Consider the following 25,736-nt stretch of genomic DNA (forward strand, 5'->3'; position numbering starts at 1 on the left):
GTAAGTAAGAAACATCTTATACTTAAAATTACCTGCCAAGTGTTTGGCAGAGTTCTGCAGAAATGCTGCTTGGCTTCCTCTCAATTAGATACAGGAGCACAGACAGAAAATGTTCCCTTGGTACCCAGCCAAATAAATCCATTTGTGTTTTGAAATCTCTTTTAGTCTAAATATCCAACTTCATCAGCAGTAAACATGCTGACATTTCAAAAACAGTTTTGAAAGTTTTGTGCTTACATTGTCTTTGTTGTCCGTGACTGAAGAGTAACTTAAGCAGTTTGAGAAAGGTGGTCATAAATATTCCTGCTTTTATTTTGCCTCTAGTACTTTTATAAAAGATACAGGGGAAGCAGAGTCTGCCCTTCCCCACATGCATATTCACTTTCCTGCCTCTGTGCTTGTAAAGAAAGGGCCATAATTTCACCCCCTGCTGGCTTTTACAGAAGATGCCTTGCTAGGAATGCACTCAGTGGCATCCTCAGTAAACACTGCAACATCTCTGCTTTCCTTGATGAAACCCCCCCACTGTTTGCCTGCCCTTTTTCACTTTGTTTTGACAGGTTTTAATGTGCTTTTGGAGCTTTTTAGTTAAAGAAGTGTACAGCATTTTAATTTATTCCAGATTTGTGGTGTCCTTGGCAGAGGACAGGTAATTGTTGCCTAAGTCCATGTCTCTATACAAGATTTGGCATTTACTTGTGATGAATAATAAACATGTCAGAAGTTCCCAACTGTTCATTTGTATGTGGGTATTTATACAGATACTACACATGAGCAGTCACAGAATCATGCAGGGAGCTGTGCTTGTTCCCTGTGGTAGTGTCCCTTTGGGTGTTTATAATCTCCTCCAGCTCTAATGAGAGTTACAAGAACACGGTGGGAAGGAGATGTGCCTTCTGGAAAGGAAGCCATGTGAATCCTAGCACTACAAGTTGATGCAGCTGTTAGAAAATTGTCTCATGTAGGGTTTTTTTCCTCTGTTCACATGCCTTTGCCTTTCTGAGTTTTGTTTTTTTGTAAAGATCTGCTGCTGTCTGGATTTTTCTCCTAAATTCTGATGTGACTTTTGATCAATAATACAGTTTCAGTGAACTTGTATTATTAAGGAATTAAATTTTTGGCATTTGTGTCAAAAAAAACCATTCTGTGATAAATATGGCCCTAAGTGGTAAATGCTGCTGGCTGGCTAAAGAACGACTTAGGTGTTCTGGTCTCAGTCTTGGCCTGGACTCGCTGCTGGATCTTCATTAAATGAGCTGAATAAAGAAGGGATTAATGAGAATTGATTTTCAGTTTGCTATCTATCCAGCTGTTTACCAAAAATTTTACTTTTGTTCACTTGACCTCACTTTCCTAAGTGTAGAGATCCATACTTGTCTTTTATACAGTTTAATAGTTGTTACAGCACTTTTCTAATTTATTATTTTTTATTCAGAGTTTGTTTGGATTTGTGATCCAGACCTCTGGAGTGATAACAGTGCCTCACTGCTTCTGTCATTCACACATTTTAAAAGTGCATTTTCTGGTCTTGCATCCAAGTTGGTAACAGAAATATTGAATAGAAGTGGGTCTGTACCAGTGCCCTGATTGCCCTCACTAGAAAGGTTCCCTCTTTTCTGGCAGCAAGTAGCTGTAACTGTGTTTTTCCATGTTTTTCAGACAGTTTTCAATGAGTTATTTGTTCACTCTGCAGTAATTTGCTCCTGGTAAGATAGCACAGTGTAATGTATCACGAGAGAGAAATGTCTCTCCTGCAGTCTTTTCTTCAAAGGGCAGGTCGCTTAATCATCTCCAGATACTACAAGGAAATAATTGTTCTTATTTTAATTACGAGTCTGATTAAGCTCTGGATGATTGGTAACCAAATCCTTTAACAGCTACCATCTCTGGTTTCCTACAGATGCTCTACTTAAAGACAAGGCTGAGAAATAAGAGTTTATTACTTCCAGAAATTCTAGAGGCTACATTCTAAATAGGATAAAACCAGTATATGCGTGTTGCTAGTGCTATGCCATACCCCAGTAGAGGGGTAGATGGAATAAGAATAATCTCAGTGTCTTTATGAGAAGCTGAGATGGAGGTGAGCCAGCTGGAGAAAGAAAGTATATTGTGTTTTAGAAAGGAAGAGGGAGTGGTTGGAGAGCAGCTTTTAGTGAATAACAGGAATTTTTTACCATTAGGAGATAACAGCTGTGAATAATAGCAGTGGCATGATGGTTGCTGATTAGAAATAGGGACCACCATAAAGGGTGAGTCTCAGCTCTCCTAGAGGCACTGAATTACTTTTGGAAACCCATGTTCATCCTCTGACTCTTCAGCATGGGCTGAGAATGGTTTGTAGTTCCCAGGCTGGCAGCACATTTTCCTCTCACAGTGGCCCAAACAATCCTGTTCCTGATTTTCTTGGATCCACTGTTTCCTTTTTGGCTCCCTATGAGGACAGTGCCCACCTGTTTCTGTCCTGCTCCTCTGTGCTTTTGTTCAGTTCTGTCCCTCCCCTGCAGCTTTGCAGTTTGATTTTAGGGAGCTGGCCAGCCCTGCCTCCTGGCTGTCCCTGGATTGCTGCAGCACAATTACAATCATTTCTAAACTGGGGGAGGCCAGGCCTTTTCTCTGCCTTACTGTTTGCTTTCAATAAAGTGGTGAGGCTGGAGAGATCCTGCTCCAACCCAGGCACTGATCCCCTCATTTTTAAACAGATCAGTGCTGAGCGAGTTCATGGATCTGACGTCCAGAGCTGTGGCCCTTCTAGGCAGGCACACGGCTGATGGGGATGAGGTGGGAGGCTGTTAGTTTACAGAAATCCTTACCTCTGAGCAGCAGTGAGGCTACTGAAGCTAGCAGGGCCCTGACTTAGGCTCTCTGCTGCATCCTGATGCCTGGGTGCACTGAAAGGCCGTGCCCACATCAGGCAAAGGTGAGTGACAAGTGATGCACAAATTCATGTTTACTCCTAGTGGCTCAGACGTGGAGGAGGAGCTGTTCACCACTGGCAGATCAGAAAGTTTGACCAAATTAAATAGATCATAAAAGCCTGATACTGGTTGGGGATTAGGTGTGAATCCCTGCTGGGACACAGGAGTGCACCTTCAGGGATGGTTGGATCGTGGTGTTTCATGGCTTTGACAGCTGTGACCTGGCCTCTGATGTACCGAGAGTCACTGCAGGCACAGCACTGCTCACTTTAATCTGAAATGGACATCAGTCATCACAGCTCCAAGTGGCTCCCAGCCTTCACATCAGCCTGCAAAGACAAGCCAGAGATCCAGCCATGCTCACAGCAAGCTGCTGCAGCACCTCTGTGTCACAGGTGTGATCTCTGGGCTCACCCTCACATGTACATCCACCTGGTGTTTTGCTGGACCTGCAGCTGGTCCAGCTTCAACCTGGGGCAGCACCAGTGCTCTTAATTTGGGCAGTGCTAATGTGAGTGCAGATGGAGCTGAGTGTGTGCAGAGCAGGGTCACTGCTGTCAGTAAAGCCATGTGTAAATTCCTTGGGATCAGGGTGAAAAGAGCTGGTGAACCGTAGGTGGGATATGGGGACTGGGACTAAACCACACGAGTTCATGCTCTAACCTGTCACCGGTTTTATCTCCCCTCTAAACCTGCAGAACGCAACAAAAGCTTTGAAATGTCTTCCTTTGTGGAAACCAAAGGACTTGAGCAACTTACAAAGTCTCCTGTGGAATTTGTGGAGTATCCTTGACTTTCAGAAAGTGGCTTCCTAAGTCTTTCTATATCTGAGATCTGATACAGAGCTTTATTGGAATTCAGAGACAGGAGCTGGGGAAATAGGGAACCCAAATGAAATTTGTAGATTTGACTGTCTTTCTAAATGGATTAATTGGCCTGAGTTCTGATGAGCTAATTTAAAAACTGGCATGAGTCCTTGTGCTGTGGGCTAGGACTTGAGGGAATAGGCATAAGTGGCATATTGAAGACCTAATTCTTTGTATTCTGATTGTTGAATTTGTCATCCTGTATGGAGTGGTAAGAATTATGGGGAGGAAATTGTCAAAATGTGGCTGACTTTTTTGCAAAGTCACATGACAGTGCTCACTTTCCCATCATACCTCTACTGATTTCTTGCCGCACAATTTCTTAATTTTTTTGAATTTTTATAACTTCTATAGAAAAGCTAAAGAACATTCTGGTTAGGCTTTTTGATGTTTCTCAATATCTCTCCTCATGGTTGCAGTTAAGAATGAATGAGGTAAAATAGATAAACAGATAAAACAATGCCTGAAAGGAGATTAATGGAAAAATCCTTCCAAAGATTGCCTGCAGCACATTCTCATCTCAGAGATTTGTAGACTCAACCATAAGATGTGTACACTTGTCATTTCTGTCCATGTAGAGGCCAATTCTAATCTCATTCCAGAAAAGCACTTTTTAACTGATCACCTCTCCCTGCAGCAGAGGAAGATTCAGTGTTTACAACCAACTGGCCTCTGTAAATGTCATCCTAGGAAAGTCCCAAAGTAGGAACCATAAAGATAAATGGGATTTTATTAATATGACCTTCCTAATGCATTTGCCTGTGCTCTTTCCTTGCTTTTTCTGTGCACTCTATGCAGGAAGAAGCAGCACCTTTAATTGCCCCATATTTATCATATTTATTTATCCTACAAGACTGTGGACATCTGGAAGCATGATGGTTGCCAGAAATCCAGTGAGGAACCCGTTGCAATTCTGTAAAGAATTACCTGCATTTAACCCTGCAGCTGCACTTCTCACTTGCCAGGTGATTTTTGTCACATGTTCTCTACCTTAACTACTCACTGTTCAGATACAACAAAATGCAGCTGAGCCGGATTTACCCAAAGGGAACACGAGTAGACTCTTCCAACTACATGCCACAAGTCTTCTGGAATGCTGGCTGCCAGATGGTCGCCCTCAACTTCCAAACCGTAGGTAAGTCCTGCTGTTCTCTGCCTTTGGAAAGCTCTACGTGTCCACTTCTCTGACAGAGTTGCTGATGCATTGGTAGGAATGGTTTTATTTGCCAAAAATTATTGTAGAGATTAATGGATACTATAGAGATTTTAATTAAAATGTTTAACCCAGGCTTGTAGTGCTTCTGTTACAGTCAGTATGAAATTACAGTTATTTTTAAACATTTTATTGCTTTGAAATGATTATCTTATATATGATTATAAAATAACTCTTACCAATTTTTTTAACATCCAGATTTGTCTATGCAAATAAACATGGGAATGTACGAGTACAATGGCAAAAGTGGGTACAGGTTAAAGCCAGAATTCATGAGAAGGCCAGACAAGCACTTTGATCCATTTACTGAAGGAATAGTGGATGGAATAGTAGCCAACACTCTGTCTGTCAAGGTACGTCTCTAGCTGATCGAAGTGCTCTCATGGCAATGCCAGAGCATGGATATATTTATATTTCTGTGGTGCAGTGGCCTAGAAAATTACTATAGTAAGCCAATAAAATAAAATTAATTTAATTTCACAGAGCACATTTAATTTTTAAATTCTGCCTCGCATTTCGCATTGTAGGAAAAATCAATATATTTTTATTTTATGTATTCTTTGCTATAGAAGTAATTATGCAATCACAGAACTGGGAAGTGAATGGATTTAGGAGCAGTTTGGCTGTGTTTTTAGAAACAAAAGGCTGGATTTAAAACATGCTGTTGTGAAGTGGAAGGTTGGACTGGAATAGCTAGAACACTACATGCTTAGTATAAATAAATTTGTCTGGTTTTCTGAAAGTTCTCCAGCAGAACTGTGGAACCATAAATGTCAGCTGCAATTCATTGCCAAGTTGTTTTTCCTTGTTCCTTTTTAAGGACCTCTAATGAAGTTCAGGGACTGCCAGGAATCTGCAGATGGGGAATTACCTGCATAAGTGTTTAAGGGGATAGATGGCATTGGCTGTGACAGGGGGACAAATTCACTTGCTGTATCTCCAGCTATAAAACCATAAACTTTCTGGAGTCCTGCTACTCCTTTAATGGACTCATCCATTTGAACAGCCTCTTTATTATAAAGTCCATCTGCAAAATATCCTCCTGTTTTCACTGAGGGAGAACAAGTATTTCCTCTCAGGCTGCAGGCAGAAGTGCAGCAGAGCCATGCTGGGAGGGATGTGGATAAAGGAACAATCTGGTGATACACAAAGTAACAGAAGAGGATGTGTGGGGTGACCTTTTGTGGTGACCTGCAATCATGGCAGCTTTCAGGCCACTCCTGTGGGTTTAGAGGCACTTTCTTCTGCAATTAGAGCAAATGGAGGTGGAAGTCATTCAGCAGCTCTTAGGAGATGCACAGCTTTTTAACGGGAGTCAGGAGACAGCTGGCAGAAGGCAGCTGCCTCTGCCTGCTCAGGGAGGGCTCTGCTGGTCACAGTGTCACACACAGGCAGAGCTGGCACTGGATTAAGATTTGCTTTAGGCAAGCCTCAATTTGTTAAGGTATGGTGACACCACTGCACACTCCTGTGTCTCTTCAGCTTTCTGAACAATTGCAGACCTTTCTTTCACTTTTTCAAGCCAAGAGTTGTGCTGCCTGTTAAAAATAAGAACTGGGAAAGATCAACTATTTTACAATTTTATTTTCTTACTAAAACTCCTCTGCGAAGAGCCTTTATTAGAATAGAAACTTTTAAGATGGTTTTCTCCCTCACAACTAAAAGCATATATATAATTTCTCTGCCACTTAAACCTCTGTTTTTTCAAGCATTTTTGAGCCTGTTGTTGAGACTAGATAGAACTTAAGAGTTCTCATGAAATAGGCATACTGACTGAGGAAGAGATCCAAATGAGTATTCCTGCTCAGGGAAGGGCAGCAGCATGATCTCAACCACATTATTGCTCATAGGGGACTTGAGGACCACAGGGTCACAGGAAATCAGGCCTCACAATTTGTTTTTCTGTGTCTGCAGTTAAATATTGTTGGGGTTTTTTTTTCTGTTTCTTGTGGGTTTATTGTTGTTTTGGTTTTATTTTAAATGCCCACTGTCTGCTCATTAATGAGAACTATGCATCTGCATTACAGCCACTAATTTCCTAATCCACCACAGCAATCTCTAACGATGCTCCTTTGTTCTTTGGCTTTAGATAATTTCAGGTCAGTTTCTTTCTGATAAAAAAGTCGGTACCTATGTGGAAGTGGACATGTTTGGCCTGCCAGTGGATACCAGGAGGAAAGCTCTAAAAACCAAGACCTCTCAAGGCAACGCAGTGAATCCAGTTTGGGAAGAGGAAGCCATAGTGTTTAAGAAGGTCAGTGTAACTTGCTTCCCAAAAAGGAATTGTGCTTTCTTTTCTCCCTGTCCAGTGGGGTCTTTCCACAGCTTACTGAAGGTTTGCACTCGTTAGAAAGCAGGAAAAGACATTCTGAATAGTTATTTCATAGTTCAGCTGCTTTTGCTGAGCTTTTGCTGAACTTTGCTCCAGCTGTGGCAGCTGCTGCTAAAAGAAGCGAGCCTGAAGTTCCCTCGGTTGTTTTGGTGGCACAGCTGGAAGCAGCAGCCGTGTGGATGGAATGTGCAGCAGGCACAGATCCCAGCAGCAGTTCAGTGCCATGGCCATGGCAATGTGCCCTGGCTGAGCAGCCCTCCTGGGAACCTGGGAGCAGGACAATGGGAATGCACCTCCAGCAGCCTGGCTGGCTGAGCTGGCACAGCCAGAGCAATCTGCTGGCCCTGCTAGCCACTAGATTGGCCTATAAAGTCATTGCCCAAGTGATGAAGACACAAATCCCATGAGAGGAGATGAGACTCAAACTTCTGAGCTGCTCATGCAGTATTACCCAGACTCAATTCTCTAAACTCCTAAGGTGGCAGCAAACACTGAGCACCATGCAGTGGGAAAGTTTTATTGCACTTTGCAATGTACCTGCAGCCAATATTTAAACAGAACCTCTGGGTTTTGCTCTCTGAGCACCTTGGTTAAGTGTATCCTGAGTCCAGGTGCTTGTAAAACAGTTTCTTTCAGATTTCTCTCAGCAAGAGTAGCTCACAATGATGTTTAGACACTTGGTACTTGCAGCAGTGCTCTTTTCTCTGAATATTTGGCCTTGTGAATGGCTTTCCTTTGGCAGCCTGCCAGAGCTTAAGTTTGGAAACATCACTAGCATTTTTCTTCTGTAATGAACTTCTAATTAGTGTACTTGGTTTCGCTATTTAGTTAATGATTGTGCCTGACTGGCCCTGTGCTCAGAGAAGCACAGGCTACTATTTTTAGTAGGTTGAAAATAAACCAGAGAAGCTCTTCTTGTTGCTTTTTTTTTTTCTTTCAATGAGTGATAAATTTTAGCATGTGTTCTGTGCAACCTATGGAAGGAGCTGCTTCATTCAGAGCTGAAAGTTAATAATGCAACAATATTGTCTTGCAGGTGGTTTTGCCTTCCCTGGCCTGTTTAAGGTTAGCAGTGTATGAAGAAGGAGGGAAATTCATTGGCCATCGGATATTGCCAGTCTCGGCAATTCGACCAGGTAAAACCTTTTTCCCCATCCAGGCAAACATTGTGTGGTGAAAAGAGACAGCAAGGCAGAATCTCAACTGCTCTAAACCAGCAGCCACTCAGCAGCCTCATATCAACTGAGGACTTGAATAATCTGTCTCGGGTTTGAAAAACAAAAATGCCATATTTCATCCAAAATTTAAATTTTTAACCATCCAGGAAAGCCAATGGAATTAAAGCATTGGAGGCATAGCTGGCACTTCCTTATCTCCAGTGCCCCACTTTCATGCCCACAGGTTTAAGCTAAAATCTGCAACTGCACACTTTTAAGAAGAAAGAGAGACAGCAGCAGCCAATTTTGATGTCATCTTTGTGAGAATGGGACGTGGCTGGGAATTAAAGCAAAACCTGCTCCTCTCAATGTAATTTCTGCACACATGAAAGACTGACCTATCTGCCAGCTGTTACATCTCTGCAATACCTTCAATCCAAAATTACTTTCATCCTCATTGCTGAAAATTAAAAGAAAACTATAATTATTTGCCTCTTCTAAATCACATGATTTCTACTATCATTAGTGGCCACTTAAATGAAAATTACCTTGTGTGACAACTCTGGCCACATTTTCCAAGCCAGAGACTTGTTAGAGATCCTGTTTCAGAAAGATGCAGTGGCATTGGCAGTTTGAGCACGGGAAGTGTTCAAATTCAGTGCCAGATTTTCCAGTGAGGGGAGGAAACTGAATTAGGGCAAGCATATGGGCCATGAACGTGCTCCCAGCTTTACTCACTGGAAAAAGAAGAGTATCTGTAACTACCCTGTGCCTTATCCAGCACAAAACTCACATGTCCTGTATCTGACAGTTGGCCAAATCATTCCTGAGGAAGAATCTCCACGCTTTTTCATGAGCAAACAATTTATCAATCCAGCAGACACCTTTTTTATGCCAGCTGCATTTTCTGCTGGCTTAATGGATGCAGCTTGTTTCCTGGAGGATCTGCTGAGTGCCAGAGGAAGGTAGGTGGTGACTGGAGAGGAGAAGTGGGGTGGGAAGGATTTCCCTCTTCTGGTAAGTGAAATCTTACCAGAACTGTTCGCCACAAACCCATTCTCTGTCCTTTTGGCTCCAGAAATCATCACTTTGCAGTATGTGATGGAGAGCAGCCTGTTGGTCTGAGTTTGTGTCCATGCTGAAAACTTGCTGGGGGAAGTTGAGAGAACTAAGAACCCTTTGTAATATGTAATTTCTCTCTTTTCTGAGATGTTATTGGAAGTTATATCATGCTGTCACATAAATACACAGACTTGCCTCTATTCCCAACTCAAGGATTTAGCCATTACCTGCAGAGAGAGTTGCTTACATCAGCCAGGTGAGGATTCCCCCAGATAAATGCATTCTGCTCCTGACTTGGATCCCGACACCTCTCACACGTGTGGCTCACAAACTCGACATGACACTCAGTGCCACAAGGTGGTCAAAGTTTGGACATCAAGCTTTCAAAACAATCTAGAATCTCTCTTTTTACAGATGTATTCATAAGGATGCTCACACAATAGGATTTATACACACAAACATGCTCTGTGGCCATCATGCCACATTGTATATTTTTACAATCAGATGCTGTGTGTGGATGGGCTGCTACATCTCAGTTTACTTTGGCTGTTCAGATTGCTGGGTACTACCAGGCTCACTTTTGAAAATATAATAAGATGTACTAAACTAAAAAAATCCAGACGTAGGTACTAAAACAGAATGCATGAAAAATTGAAATAAATTGCCATTTTTAGCATTAGTCACATATGTAAGAATAAACAGAAGATTTCATTTTAAACTGCAGTGCCAGATGCCTTTCCAGTAGTTTGTACACTTAACCCTGCAACCCTTCAGGTAAACCTTTAACTCCCAGAAGTCCCTGGAGCTTCTTACTCAGTGGGAGCCACACTATAAGTAACAAATGATAGCAGAGATGCATTGGACATGCCTGTGGAAGGATTTGTTATGTGAACTGCTTGTTCCTCATTTTGCAGGCTATCACTACATCTGCCTGAGGAATGAGAGGAACCAGCCTTTGACACTGCCAGCTCTCTTTGTGTACATCGAGGTCAAAGACTATGTACCTGACACTTATGCAGGTAACTCGGTATTATACAGGTAATTTTCTTGCTGGGGAATATAAAGGTTAATTGAAACACAAAATGCATGGGGTGTGGATGATTTCCTAGGCTGGGATAACAGTCCTGTGAGCAAAGGTCTGCATCTGGTGGATCATTGTGTCTCCTCACTCCTAGGAGATGGCCTGATTTACGGCACCTTGCCTGAGGCTTAGCATTAGGGCCAACTCTTATTTTCAGCAGATTCCAAAGGAGGAAAAGCCTCAGGTACTTGCTGTTGGCACACAAATGAAACTTTGCCTGCAGGACACACGAGGATGTAATTGTTTCCTAGATAAAGTGCCATGCTCAAGGGTGAGAACTGTTTTGGCATTGGCTCTAAACAGGAGTAAGGTTAAATGCCATGCAGTGAAAGACCATTTTCAGGCAAAAACACTATTATGCCTCTTTCTTAAAACCTGAGTGCTGGAGCCGTAACATCAGGGCTTTGAAACTGAAGTGTTTGCCTTGTTCCTAGATGTGATTGAGGCCTTATCCAATCCAATCAGATATGTAAACCTGATGGAGCAGAGAGCTAAGCAGCTGGCTGCGCTGACTCTGGAAGATGAGGAAGAGGTCAAGAAAGAGGTAAGGGAGGTCTCTGAGTCTCTGGACATCATGCTACACTATTTAAAAGCACCTACTTAGCTTAGAAAGACAAATTCTGAAAATCCCTGGAAATTATAAGTGTTGATTATGTGAACACCTGTAAACATCTCACTCTGAGGGAGGTTGGGGCACAGGACACCCCAAGCAGCATTTCACTGTCAGTGCGGTGTCACTAAAAGCAGCGTGGTGTGCACTGAGCAGGTTGATGTTCGGAGGTAAAGAAATGAGAAACTGTTTTATTTGTGTTCTCTGCAGTTTTGCTCTGGAGCTACTGAAATCTTTGTGAGTCAATGCCCATTGTTTTCCAGTGTGCTGCTGGTTCCCCTTGCAAAAAAAGACAGCTATGTGTCAGGAGTTTTTCCTGAAAATACTACAAATTGCAGAGAATTTCAGGCTGTCTCTGGAGAGGTCATTCTGCTGAGAAACATTTGTGTATCTCAGATTACTGTAGATTCTCTGTGGGCAAACATGTCCTAAAGAGACACAGGGTAATCATACAATATTTTAGGTGGGAAGGGGTCTCTGGAGTTCAACTGATCCTTTATAGATGTTAGAAAGAAAAATGAAGAGGGAGGAGACCATGGAGTAAATAAATAGTCAGGCGTCTTGTAGCTCAGCTGAAAGCTATGGGAGCCACAATTTTAGTTGTTAGGTGTCTGGATATATATGATTATCTGCAGACTACCCTGTGAACCCTTTTTTCTGTATAATTGAAGGTGTTATGCACCCAAATGCACAGATGTTGTGCTGAGTATAATTGAGAGCTCAGCTGTGGTTTCTGATGGACTCTGCATGTTCAAACATTCAGTCTCTCAGTTCCAGACACTGTCACTGTCACTTCTAGCAGTGTTTGACAATATCAGCTTGATCTGTCACAGGTGGCTGTGCCAGGTGTTGTGCACACCAAGTGATCAAAAGGCTCTCAGCACAGTCTCTAGCAAAGACAGAGAAATGCTTTTTAATCCTAAACTGTCCTCTGCTCTGGTGCCTGCCTGCTGCAACTCTCAGATGTGCAAAACCTTGCTGAACTAGATTTTGTAACCAAGAATACATTCCCAAAGCAGACCAGATTCAGTAGCCAACAATTTACTCTTTGTGCAGTGTCACAAGTTCTGCTGAATGAGGACACTGTGAAATGCTCAATAGTATCTTAGACATCTATCTAGGACACGCTACACATGAGATTCTATATTAATAGCAAAGCCTTTTTTTAACATAATCCTTTAAATACCTTAGAGGTCATTTTTACTTTTGAAAAACTACAGATTTTCCTGGTATATACAGGCTTATTTGTTAGAAAAATTCTTGTCTTAGAGTGTCTTCTACAGCAAATGGAAGTAGGAGAGGTGACTGTCAAGGAGCTTGGAAGCTCGCAGGATAAAAGTGGTTGCTTTGGAGAAGCACAGAAATACTTTGTAAAAGAAAACTGTAGTGATTATGGTCTGTTTGCTAAAAATGCGTATTGAGTTAGCTGCAGCACCAAGGAACAGGGACAAAACTGCCACTGTCAGTGTCAATCTGAATTCACCACAGTCACCTTCTATTTTAAAAGCACTTTTTGGGTAAGGTATTTCAGTCTGCACTTGGAAAGCTTGAATTCCCTGACCATGTTTTGTGCTGACAATATTTTCCTAATCTGTCAGTCTGTTTTCTTCATTTTTATTGGCCCACACCAATCACACCAATTAATAATTGCAGGTACATTCAGTGGCAACACAGCTGAACAAACCCAAGTGTGTTTGCCAGAAATGAGCACCTGATTGCACCTGGATTCACATTTCCAATGCCCAGTTTCAAGCTTACACACTATAATTGATTGTGTGCAAAGCTGATCTGCCTCCTAGCACAGATTCCATTCCCTACACCTCTTTCCTTTCTCTCACACACATTTTTGATCTGAGCAGCTGTCAGAAGAAAACTGAGAGGTTTTTGCTTTGCTTTCCTTGCTGTAGAAGTTTCAACTCGACCTCTGTAGGAAGTTCCACAGTCTTGTCACAGAACAACAGTGAAATAAGCTACCCAATAGTGAATAGTTTTAACCAAATAAATCAACCTTTCTTCAGTCTTCACAAGACCTTATCTGTTAATGGTAATGGTCAGTGTAATCACATAAACAAAGAATGCTGAAGAACTGACTGAGGTTCCAGCATCTTTTCTGAATTTATTTACAAAGTTGCCATCATAAATATGACAGGAGTTCCTACCTTTACTTTTCTTGGTCAGTTCTTGCTCTCCAGCCTGGCCTGAGAAGGGTTCTTTTTGGGGAATGGAATGTCTGCAGTGTGAGTTTTGGACCTTTCAATGAACACCTTGTAAATCTCTAGGAGCATACAGGTAGTGAAGGTTGTCCTCTCTTCCCCTGCCAAGTGTCCTTTACCGACAGGAGGAACAATCCAAAGGAATTTGCAGAGAATTCCTTGGTAAGAACTAATCCCAGACTGAAAGTAGCTCCTTTTCTCTGTAGAAATAAAAATAGACCATCTAGATTCCTCTGTGGGTATGGATCTCTCTACTTAGTAAATGCACTGTATTGCAAGAGACATGGCAATGTGAAATAGAAAGTAGTTTATGTGAATATTAAAACTGTAAATTAGAAGGCTGGATTACATCATGTTTTTAAAACAGCCTAAAAGGAAAAATCCTTTTTTTTTAAAAGGAAAAATCATGTTTATTTTAGCATTCTTTTGGCATAGTGTGACAAATTATGGGAAGAGAAAGTGGTTTTTAATGAGATGAGATTAGATTGCTTGATGTAGTGAAAATTATTCCTTATTCACTTTGTGATCCTGTCTCACATTTCTGCTTCAGTTTCTGAAAACAGATGTTTTATGTCCCAAACTGACAGGTTATATTAATAGTACCTCAACAAGCTGTGATGCAGCATTTCACAGCACATAAAAACCAGGTCTCAAAAGAAGATAATACCCACTTCCCATGCAATGAGGCACAGAACTGCCAGAAGTTGGGAATTCTGGCTTTATTTGTATTAAATGTTGATGATCTGTCTAGCAAACATTGTTTTTATTAAACTAATGAACTGCAGCCTGAGGAGAACTGCAAGGATAACCACATCTGCGTGTGTCACAGCTGCAGCTTTTACCTGTCACATTGTTCCTCTGTTACAAATGTTGGCTAAATGAGGTTTTTCCATATTTTATTGCAGTCATTCCTGCTTGATATAAATGAAGTTGTTGGCACCGGTTTTCAATTGCATCATGTTTCTGCCTACAGTATTTCTCTCCTGTAATTCTGGTAGGAATGAGGCTGTTGAGACAGGAATTGTTTTGCAATTTACAGTGTAGTGTCAGGGCCAGGCTGAAGGAAGCAGCAGCAGGAGCAGCACAAAACAGTTGGATCAAAATCTATTTCGCCTCTATTGATGCAGCACAGGCTGATATTTTGCAAGTGTGGAGTAATCACAGGGCAAAAAAAAACCCATCTGTGGTATCCTGCCTCTGCATGTAATGTGATTACCATCAAAGAAGGAGATGGAAGCAGCTGAAGGAACAAATCCAAAACTTCCCTGAGACACCATGGCAACGGGCCCCTCGCAGGGACAGCAGGAAGCAGGGCCTGGCCATTTCAAAATAAAAATTGCTTTGAATGACCTTCTGTTTGCTGAGTGCCAGGTGTCTGCTTAAAACCTGATGGTCACAGGGACAATTTCAGATGTTCACTGTGTAGTACAGTGCACGCTGCAAGCCTGAGCCTTTAGGAGACTGGAGAGAAGGAAAAGATTGTGGAAAATGCTTAAATATTTGGATACCACAGATGTGTTCATGCAGCAGAATGGAGGTACTGTTTATACATTATCCTTGGAGTGTAGTTACAAGAATCTAAGATCTTGGGAGTCAGAAGGATGTTCCTGTTTTGTGAGAATGGTGAATAATGATAGTGCTGTGTGCATCTATGAAATTTAAAAGTAATCTCGTGTACACGTTTTGTTCACAGCAGGGATTGGAGGAGCATTCTCCTGCCAGCACCTAAGGTATTTCTAGAAAGATTTTATGGCTCTTCAATGAAATACAGCCTTCACATCTGGTGCAGCTAATATAAATTGTACTGAAAAATGTCCCTGATGAGTTATATCTGCTTAAAATACTTTTTTCAGAATAATATGTGCTCCATTTCTTCTTGAAATTTACCCTGCACAAATGAGCCACCTGGGTTACCACAGCTCTTGAGGATGTCTTCTTCTGTTGTTTTATTTTAGAATGATTTTTAGATACAACATCTGCAGAATTTTACATTTAAGAACCAGGCTAAACTGGACCTGCAAATAGATTTAATCTGTTAATTGGGAAGAATAACGTGAATTATCATGTGATTTCAGATTGACCATGGGGATGCACCATCTGAAGCTAACAATGAACCCAGGCCAACACCAGCAGAAAATGGGGTAAATTTCACTGCCTCCCTCACACCGAAACCAGCAACTCAGGTTGTCCACAGCCAGCCAGCACCAGGTAAAAAATACAAGCAACAGAAGAAAGGGAAAGGAAAAAAAAAAGCCCCATCTTTTAAAAATATGTCTGGATAATATTTTTTCAAGTGCTTTGTGTTTAAAGAACAAAGGTGGGAAGTTGTGTGTGTTTGTTTTGTCTAAAAGATGCAGAAATTTTCCCATCACTTTTCTCTGCTCCAAATATCTTCTACTTAACAGTAGCATTAGTGGTGAAACTAAAATTCATTACAAGCAAGAAAACATCCTGGGGCTTTTTGTTGTTGTTGCAAATGCAGAAATCTCTTGGAACTGTTTTTACAACTCTACCTAATTCATGCACGTAGTGACATCTTACTCCACACACAGAACAGTCTTAGGCTCTTCTTGTATTGACACACCTCCTAAAGCAAATGTTTGTAAAACACAATTTTTATAATTTTATGACTCTATAGGCAAGGATCTGACTGACTTCCAAGGAGCTGGATTCATCCTGTGTGCAGGGATTTTGCAGTGACATCATAACATGTAATGTAGTTGTACTGTCAGCCTAATTCCACTCATGTGACTCGTGTGAGTGGTATCAGGGAGTTCAATCCTCCTTATCAGTAAAACAACACAGCTCAGGTGGGTTTTTGGAAGGTCACCTTTCTGTGTTGGGCCAGAGGGCTGATGTTTCCCATGTTGCTCCTCTCCTGCTCCAAAGATGTATTTTCTCTAGTGATTAATAACTGCCCATGTCAGGGTGTGTCCTGCGTAACACTCAGTCAAGCAGCACAGTCAGGGCTGTTCTTTTAAAAGAATTAGAATTAAACATCTCTTTTACCTCTAGGTTCCGTGAAAGCACCTGCAAAGACAGAAGATCTTATCCAGAGTGTCCTCACAGGTAACAATTACACAGGTTACACTGCATGAATGATAAGCTTTTTGTCAAGAAAAACATCTTTTTTATAAAACAGGCCATCCAGCATTTCTTGCAGTAATTAGAACTGCAGTAACTCCTGGAAAATGTGCAAGCCAAGTGCTCTTCCTCAGGTTTGAAGTAAGCAATGTTTGTGCCAATTTCATGGGATGGGTGCCAGCAGGGAATTGTTGAAATTGTTGTCGTTTCACAAGTACCAAGTTACCATCTAACACAGGAAAAAGAGCAGCATTATTGTGAGAACAGAAGCTAAATTTGTTCTGAATGTAGTGAATAAGAGTGGAACCGTTTTATCCCAGTGCTTTCAATCCAGTTAGCTTATTTCAGGTAACACTACTCAGTTCATGCCACATTTCCTTTACCCACAGTAAACAAGCAGGCTTTGTTTCATTCCTGCTCATGGCAATCCCTGGCTCCTCTGACTGAAATCCTGCACTGCTGGATAATTGAAGAGGCTTTTGTTGTTATCATTGCAGAAGTGGAAGCACAGACCATTGAGGAGCTAAAACAACAGAAATCCTTTGTTAAACTTCAGAAGAAGCACTACAAGGAAATGAAGGACCTGGTGAAGAGGCACCACAAGAAAACCACCGACCTTATCAAAGAGCACACGGCAAAGTACAACGAGATCCAGAACGACTACCTGCGGCGGAGAGCAGTGCTAGAGAAAACTGCAAAAAGGGACAGCAAGAAAAGGTGGGTGAAACACAGCCTGCCTCATCAGTGTGCTGCTGGAGACCTTTACTCGGGCCTTCTTTTACACTAGAGAAATCATATGGAGGTGACAGAGCACAGAAAAAAATCAAAATCAGCAGGTTAATGGGGGATGAGAGCATTGGCTCTGAGTTAGAGCCTTGGAAAAACTCAGTCCACAGTAGAAGGCATCAGATGTAGAATTAGGGGAAAGAAGCACCTGGAGATTATAAACATCTGACTTCTGCTTGAATGATGATTGATCCAGACCCCTTGGGGATCCCTTTATGATTGCCTGGCTTTGCCTCTGCATGAACACCTCTTCTGTGCTTTCTCTTTCCAAGTCTTGTACCACCCTGTCTCTTTCTCTGTCCTGAAACAATTTTGATATTATTTATTTATTATTTATTTATTTTTATTTATTTATTATTTCTTTTTATCAGTTTGAAATGCAAAGGCTACAGTGAATTCTTGCTAAGCTTTCCACAGTTATTGCCTTGTTTTTAATGTAAGGAACTGTAGGTTAATAAAGATCAATTCATAACTCCTGCAAAGCATATACACACACAGAGCCAATCCATGTCAGATAATCTTGCAACTGAACTTTGATTTCTTCCATTGGTGCATCCTTTTTGTCTTACATCATTTATTTTTTAAAGTAACTAGATAAGCACAAAAGCTTATCCTCTTAACTTTTACAAGAAATTGATGTAGCTGCAGTTCTTCAATATGATGATAGTGAATGAACTTTTTTTAAAAAAAATTACTTTTTGGTAGAAGATGGTCCGAAAAAAAAACTGCAAGCCTGCTCTGGCTGCCAACCTTGTTGATGGTACCTCTAAATGTAAGTGACTGGGACTCAGGCCATAACTTGTCCCTGGGCAGGAGCTTATTCATTTCTGCTTTCCTGATGACAGAATGTCATTGAGCTTAATAATAGGTTGACACTCACAATATATCTGTGTTCTGCTGACTTTCACTGTTGCCAGTTTTCAGGCTTCCAGGTTCTGTAACAAACTCCCTTTAATGACTGGCTGTCAACTGCAAGCACAGGGATATTTTATCTGCAGTGTTTTCCATCACCAAAGTGTGTGACAGACAGTGGCAGGCAAAACAACAGCACATTTCTGTCTTTCCTCCTATTCACATTTAAGCAGAAAATCAAGCTGAATAAATAAAATGACTCATTTGTTTTTGAGCAAAAAGGGATTTGAGGTTTTTTTACTGTGTTGTGATCTGACTGCAAACCACTGATGATGTCAGGCAGTAAAACCCTGCAGTCTCCTACGTGGAGCTGCCACAGTGGCGTCACAGATGTGAAGCTTTATGTGCAGATGCAGACAAGTCTGGAGGTTAAATTTTAAAAAAGTCATGAATATGTTTTCAGGGATTTTCAAGCTTGCAAGTACCTATTATCTCAAACAGCAGACTTCTAACAGAGCACTGCATCCCAAGGAGAAAGGGGATTTTATCAGCTTAAATTATTGCTGACACTATTTGCCTGTAACTGCAAAGTATAAATCACGACTTCACAGGAGTCCCTGTATCAGATGGCCATAAAAATGTGTTGTCTCTGGTCAGGAGCAATCTCTGCTTTATGCCCTTGTCTAAAATTAAGCCAAGATTCAGTAAAGCCATTGTCTACAGGAAGTTTGAAATATTTATTTATACACATGCACAAGTGTTTTGTTGGTGTTGCTCTGAAGTTTCTTTAATGATCATGTCCCATAAAAAACAGCCAGGATTTTAGCCAGTGTTTAGAAATAGGCCTGATTTCATTTTTTCCAGAAATGCAAGAGAAATGTCAGCTTTAAAATACATGTTGTGTAATGGCATAATATGCTGACTGTAATATTCATTAATGCTGTCTTCTGGCTCTGTAATGTTTAATTTACCCTCACCCATCACACTGACACCACTTAACCTCTTAAGCAGAATATTCAAATACAATAAAAATACAAGAAATAAAAGGAGGCTACCTTGGGATTTGTGTCCTCGGACGGATGAAAGCAGGATCACATTTTTTCAGGTGAAGTAACTCTAAGTGACAGCAGCTGCACACTTGAACCTGGGAGAGAGAAGAAAGGCAGAGCCAGTTCTCTGCATTGTAATCTCGGCACATTTCTGAGGAGCAAACTCATTTTTCTCCCTGTGTCAGCCCTCCCTGTTCAAGGTTTTGTTGTTTTGTCCATCTCCTGCGCTGTTCTGACGTTTCCCAGGCAACTGATTTAGCACCTGAGCATGGCAGTAAACACAGCAGCAGAGCAGGGACACAGCATAATCTTATTTTTTTAATGTATTTTCCTTGGGTTTGGTTTAGTGCTGGCCTGAGAGTGATACTGGGTTTGCTGCCTATTTTTCTCTTGGGAGGTTTAGTGTCATCATATCTCCTTTCACGGTCACATCTATCCTTCCTTCTGTCTTAAGGAAGAGTAAAACAGACCCAAACAGTTCCTTAGTGTTGCTTTTTAGCTTCCTTATTGTGTTTTCCTCCTGGGAGTTGCCTGTCTGAGGTTTGCTCCCCACTGGTGTCTGAAGTCAGCAGCCCATGGAGCACTTTGCTGTGTGTGCTATGCATGGCATTTCCTGCAGGGGGGAGAAAACACCAAATAAAGGGATGTTCCTGCCACGTGAAGTATTTGGTAAATGGAGATGTAACGTTAAGCTTATAAATTTATTGCTGAGTGCGTGCAAGGATGACTCAGTTTCCCAAATACTCGGCATTCACCCTTTCTGTTGAAGGCTCTGCAGCTTTGAAGTTCAAGTTGTGTGTGGAAGTGGATAAACAAGGTCCATGAGCATCTGTTCATGGGAAATCTTGGCAGTTGCTTTTGTAGCTCACTCATACTAAGTCTGGTTGACACCACCCTGGTGGGTCAGTGAAATGAGGTTTAAAAGCTGTAGCCATCCCATAAATAAATTATTAATAATTCCTTTGTCATTAAATTATTGAGCTTACTAGGGCTAAAATCACTTCTTGCTCTGTGTGTGGTGCTGAAGAACTTAGAAATGGATTACTTATTAATATCTGACTTAAAAAGGCAAATTTAAATAAATAAAGGCAGTGTGTAGGTTCTGGTGACTGAGACCCCTTGGGGGGTGCTGTGTCCTTGCAGGTCTGAGACGAGCAGCCCCGACCACAGCTCTTCCACCATTGAGCAGGAGCTGGCTGCTCTGGACTCCGAGATGACCCAGAAGCTGGTGGAGCTGAAGGAGAAGCAGCAGCAGCAGCTGCTGAACCTCAGGCAGGAGCAGTATTACAGTGAGAAGTACCAGAAACGGGAGCACATCAAGCTGGTAGGTTTGTGGTGTCGAGCTCAGGGTGAGTGAGCACTGACAGCACTGGGACAAATTCTCATTTACAGGGGCTTCCTTCTTCTTGGAGTCCCTTCCAGAGCTTCACTTGCCTGTGTTCTGCTGCAGCTTCGAGGGGCTGTTGTGTCACTTTGTCACTAACACTTCCAACAGCTTGGAAGGCTTTGGGTGGAAGCCACAAAGGGAACAGGATTCTTGCCACCTCTGGTTACGTAACTCTGGTTTTACTGCAGCTTTTGGATGATGTTCCTATTTTGTTCTGCCACTTTTTCAAACCTGCAACACACAAGGGGTCAGGATTAGCCAGAAAATAAATTGAAACACCATGAAAATTTCAAACTTTCCCCAGGACAGAGGTTGTGCCAAAGAGTGTTCCTGTGGCAGATGAGTGCTTTAAGGGGATGCAGGACATATTCTGTATATGGTAAAGAAATATTTTGCATTCGTTGGTCCAAGTCAGCTTTGTTTTTACAGCTGGAGTTTGGCTGACAACTACAGCAGGATCATAGGCCCTCTGAGCTGGAATAGAGGAGCTTGGGCAGATGGAAGCTGATGCTAATGGATGTTTGTAGGCAGAAATGAACATTTTTAAAGGGTGTTATGGGAGTGCAAGCTGTTTCTCAACTCCATATAACCCCCTTTTGCAGTTTTTTTCTATTACCTGATGTTTTGCCTCCTTCCTGTTGGGTGAAGTGATTTGTCTCCTCTGCCCTGCCAGCCAAGAAGAGCAGGTCAGAGGAGTGATTTGTGTGTGGATATTGCTCAGCAAAGCCCCTGCACAGACTGATTTCCATGGGTCACAGCACAGAGCTGTGATGTTTATCCCCATCCCTGTGTGAGTCCCAGCTGCTCCAGGGTGGGTGTGTGGTATGAGCACAGTTACCTGCACCACAGGGGGACAGTCCCCATCCCAGTAACAGCTGGTGGCTGCATCTCAGAGATCTGAATTTTTATAAAACAAACATTTTAGACCCACATCGTTGGGATTATCTCATGAGGTAACTCATTTTTCATTGCAAAATGGGAAATAGCATTTCTCAAAGCAAAGTTACATTTCTGGCATTATTCTGTTAGGTGGTGGCACAGTAAATTCATTTTTTAGCACAGAACCTTCAGGCATTTTTCCCTCTGAGCTGTGAGGAGTTAATATTCCAATTAAAATTTGCCTTTCAGCTGAGAGATTCTTTCTGATGGCTTTCTTTTAGAGGGGAGCCTATTGTTGGTACCTTTCTACTTTTATCTAAAGAATGAAAAGTTGGAGCAGACCATGCCTTGTTATACATTCCTGGCTCATCACCCTGAGAGGGTGATTTTACAAAATCAGATGTAACCTAGAAGGGTGACCAAACCAAATGGGTCCCATTTGCCACTTTATTCACTGTTCACTGAGCTGGCACAGGAGCCCTCCCCAGGACTCCTCTGCTGTCAGCATCCCCACCACGGGTGTGCCTTTTGTTACTGGCTTGGGCACAAAGGAGATTGAACCCACAGCAGATTTCAAACCAATGGCTCAGAGCTTTGTTCATTCTGCGACCAAAATGTAGGTTATGCTTCTTTGTGCTTGGCTTTCATAGCTGTCATGCCTGATTTTCAACATCCCCCTGACCAATCCAAACCATTCCTTGTAATAATCCTCATTACAAGAGAAATGTTTTGTAACCCTCACAGAAAAACCTGGGTATTCAGTGACACAGGAATTCAGTTGGCAATTAGCATTGTGTAAATTCAATTTGTGACCCCTTATGATTTTTCACAGGCATTTTCATTCCTAGCAAAGGTAAAACACCTGAAATATATTTTGGTTTTACATTTAATATTGTGAAACTGAATTACCTTGGTATACAGAGAGGCAGCAGTTTCTATATGAGTTGGATATGCACCCTTCTGGCTGAAATCCACAAGTTAATAATGTGTTTACACTGATAATAATGTTTACTGGCTTTTGATCATTGGTGATTAATCTGGGAATGGTGTAACACTTTCATGCCTGCTGCAGACTTTTGAGGAAATTTGCCTCTATGATGTTTAGCTGAAAATACATATTTTTATTTCTCGGGATTTTTTCTAGCTAATTCAGAAGCTGACAGATGTAGCAGAGGAGTGTCAGAACAACCAGCTAAAGAAACTGAAAGAAACATGTGAAAAGTAAGTGCTGTTCCCTTTATCATTGATTGCTGCTCCTTGTGGGATTTGTTGAGGTACTTTTTGAACTTCCCTTTATATTTTATACTTTAGAGAAAAGAAAGAACTGAAGAAAAAAATGGACAAGAAGAGACAGGAGAAGATCACAGAAGCAAAGTCCAAGGATAAAAATCAAATGGAAGAGTAAGTATATCCCTAGATTCACATCCCTATACAAGATTTTTCACAGCTGGTAAATCAAAGGAAGGTCTCGACCCTAAATCCAAGGCAGCCTTTAGTCAGACCTCACCAGAGTCCTTTCCCTGATAATAATTTAATTTCCTGGGGCTAATCCAATCTCCTGTTCTGTGAGCAGGGAGAGCCTGGGTCAGCAGCAGAGGTGCTGCAGTGTGGAGTTGGTTTGTTCCTGGGAGCACTTTATGGAGCAGTTCCCCAAAATGCTGTTCATCCAGGCAGCGTTCCTCTGAGTGCAAATAGCCTTAATGCTCCTGTTCCTTCAGGGCTGGACTTCATTTTAACTTGGGTTTCTATTTGTGAGCTGTCTTTTCCTCTTAACTCTATTAAAGCTGCTCTCCAGAAGCAATGGCAGCACCAGGCTGAGGTTTACTCTGTTTTTGGGATAAACTCCCCTCAGTCACTGCTAATGATCCTGCACCAGTGACAGTGACACTTTGGGGGGGTAGACAGGGGAAAGCTGAGCTCTGAGGGTGCAGCATCCCTGTGCAGGCACAGCAATACTAATTCCATTTATGCACCCCCAGACAGCACAAACTGCAGTTGTGCAAGTTGATTATGTTCTTCCCAAGAGCACACTATCTAGGTTTGTTTGTCCTCTTTCATTTGTTTTGGCAAGCAGCTCAAAAAGAAAATGGAGCATTTTAATCTTGCACTGCTATTCTTGTTACCAGTCTTTACTTTGGAGCAGTTAAAAGAGGAACAAACAAAACAAAACAAAAAAAGAAACCCTCTAATGTTTGAGTTTTACCATGTAACAAAGGCACAACTGTGTTTGGTTTTCTGTAGGTAAAAGGGTTTACAGAGGTTTTGGAGCCTCTCAAGAGAGAATCTGTATTTGGTAACACTGAAAGGAAACAATGAAGTGTTTCAGGTAGTTTAAGAATCAATCATTAAAAATTTCAATAAACATTCTATAAAATAAAAAACCATGAGAAAAATTTATTATGAAAAAGAGGGAGAAATACTTAATATAGTTAGAGCTGTTCAGAGGGCATGGAATTAATATTAGAAAAAAGGAGTTGGCCATTATGGAAATGCTGCAGCAGTAAAAATCAATTGCAGTAGGAAATGATTTGCTGAGAGGTAAATGAGGCACTAGTGAGAGAGGCTCAGGGACAGACAAGTAGCAGTTCTTTTCTCTTTCCCTTTCTTTTTTTTTCCTCATTTTTCCCAAAGACTTTCCTCTGTCAGGCTTTTCAAAGAGCCCTTGAAAGAGATGAGATGGGAACTCCATGGGAATGTCAGCTTTCCCCTGTCAGTGACACAGCTTGTCCTCTCTTGGGGAGCAGGGCAGAGAGAGGTGTGAGACCTTCTGGTGAATCCTTTTGAATCACTTTGGCTACTCTTGTTCATCTAAGGCTTTTACACAGGTTTGGGAAGGAATATTACACAGATAATAATCCATTAATATTAATTGTTCTTATTTAATTTTTTTACACCCAGCCAGGCCTTGCCTAAATCCTCTTAATTTTAGTGCCACCTGAGGAACAGTTCACAGGTCTTGGCTGAGGCAATCAGGATTTGGAGTAACTGGCCTGAAACTGATCAACTGAAGTAGCTACAAATCGTTATTTTATGTGCATTTTTACCCCTCTGGGGGTTTTTGTGTTCAGCCTTTGGCTGATGGTTACCAAATAACTCTCAGAGTGTGACATAAAGTTCAGTTCCCCCTGAGTTCAGCTCCCGGGGGGCTGTTGCCAGCAGTGCCTGCTCTGGCAGAGGCTGCTCCTCTGCCACACCGTGGCACTGTGCCTCTGCTAAGGGCTCTGCAGCTCCCAGGCTGACATTTGGGACTGTGGGAACACCACCAGCACTTGGAAAACACGGCATTATCCTGTAGGAAAAGCCCCTTGGGGAAGAGCAGGGGGATGTTGTGCAGGTCATGGGGAAGGCAGAGCCCTTCGCACAGTAAAGGTGCAGCCTGGTTTGAGGATGCATTCAGGGAGTGCAGAGAAGTTAATTAGGCAGATCCTTAAAGATGGCCTTGATTAGACAAAGGATTGCAGGGAGTTAAAATGCATTGGTGTGATCTCACTGACTCCAATAACCAGTGGATGCTTCCCCCAGGGAGAAGACGGAAATGATCCGGTCCTACATCCAGGAGGTGGTGCAGTACATAAAGAGGGTACGTCAGGCCAGGGGCTTGTGCTGCATCTGGGGGGAGAAAATGTCACCTCTCATCTTTTAGATGATATTCAACTGCAGATTCTAAGCTTCAGCATAAAGATTCCACACCTGCTGACTTTTAGCAGATGCAGTGTAGACTTCACGTTCCAGTTAAACTGGGTTTTCAGACAGCTCCTCATTGACTGTTAGTCAGTGTTTGAGGGATGGTGCTGAGGAGGGATGATTTTAATACAATTTCATCTCTGAATATCCTGTGTGTATTCATGGAAAATGCACCCATTTTTTTAATGGGCTTGCTGTCTCACAAATGCAAAGATTGCATAAGGAAAGTCAATGAACATTTAATTGCAGAGTATATTTTAACTTTAATTGCATTTGTATAGTTACTGAAATGTAAAAAGCATTCTGTGAGTTCTGTAAACACAAATTAAAGAATTCCATTACAGTTAACTTTTCTGAAGCTGAAAGTGGTTCACACCAGGCTGAAATCATGCACTGCAGTGCTTTGGGGTATAAAATCACTATGAAATGTGTGCAGCCATTGAATTCTCCTCTTAATTTCAATGCAAAGATAGGTTTAAAAGTTGGCCCATTCTTGCTTAGAAGAACCTTGATTTAGGAAGCAACCTTAAGAATTAGTAAACTAAGCAGGTTTTGTGTCTGAGTGC

The 25,736-nt window shown here is 41.8% G+C and overlaps 1 protein-coding gene across 6 annotated transcripts in view; it reads left to right on the forward strand.

Moving 5' to 3' along the window:
• The window catches only part of PLCB1 (phospholipase C beta 1), a 369,472-nt gene that overhangs the window by 286,883 nt on the left and 56,853 nt on the right, over window positions 1-25,736 (forward strand). For all 6 annotated transcript variants that reach the window (XM_088052361.1, XM_088052362.1, XM_088052364.1 and 3 more), the window contains 14 exons: window positions 3,614-3,698; window positions 4,792-4,916; window positions 5,193-5,347; window positions 7,084-7,248; window positions 8,363-8,462; window positions 10,460-10,564; window positions 11,061-11,170; window positions 15,525-15,657; window positions 16,465-16,518; window positions 17,031-17,250; window positions 20,364-20,544; window positions 22,631-22,707; window positions 22,798-22,887; window positions 25,009-25,066. In XM_088052361.1, coding sequence (XP_087908487.1) covers window positions 3,614-3,698; window positions 4,792-4,916; window positions 5,193-5,347; window positions 7,084-7,248; window positions 8,363-8,462; window positions 10,460-10,564; window positions 11,061-11,170; window positions 15,525-15,657; window positions 16,465-16,518; window positions 17,031-17,250; window positions 20,364-20,544; window positions 22,631-22,707; window positions 22,798-22,887; window positions 25,009-25,066 — 1,658 coding nt within the window. The remainder of the gene's footprint in view (window positions 1-3,613; window positions 3,699-4,791; window positions 4,917-5,192; window positions 5,348-7,083; window positions 7,249-8,362; window positions 8,463-10,459; window positions 10,565-11,060; window positions 11,171-15,524; window positions 15,658-16,464; window positions 16,519-17,030; window positions 17,251-20,363; window positions 20,545-22,630; window positions 22,708-22,797; window positions 22,888-25,008; window positions 25,067-25,736) is intronic.

This window comes from Pseudopodoces humilis, chromosome 3, assembly GCF_049639895.1.
Source record: "Pseudopodoces humilis isolate 2021_Gansu_Grassland_sample_001 chromosome 3, ASM4963989v1, whole genome shotgun sequence".
In the NCBI taxonomy this organism is placed as follows: Eukaryota; Metazoa; Chordata; class Aves; order Passeriformes; family Paridae; genus Pseudopodoces; species Pseudopodoces humilis.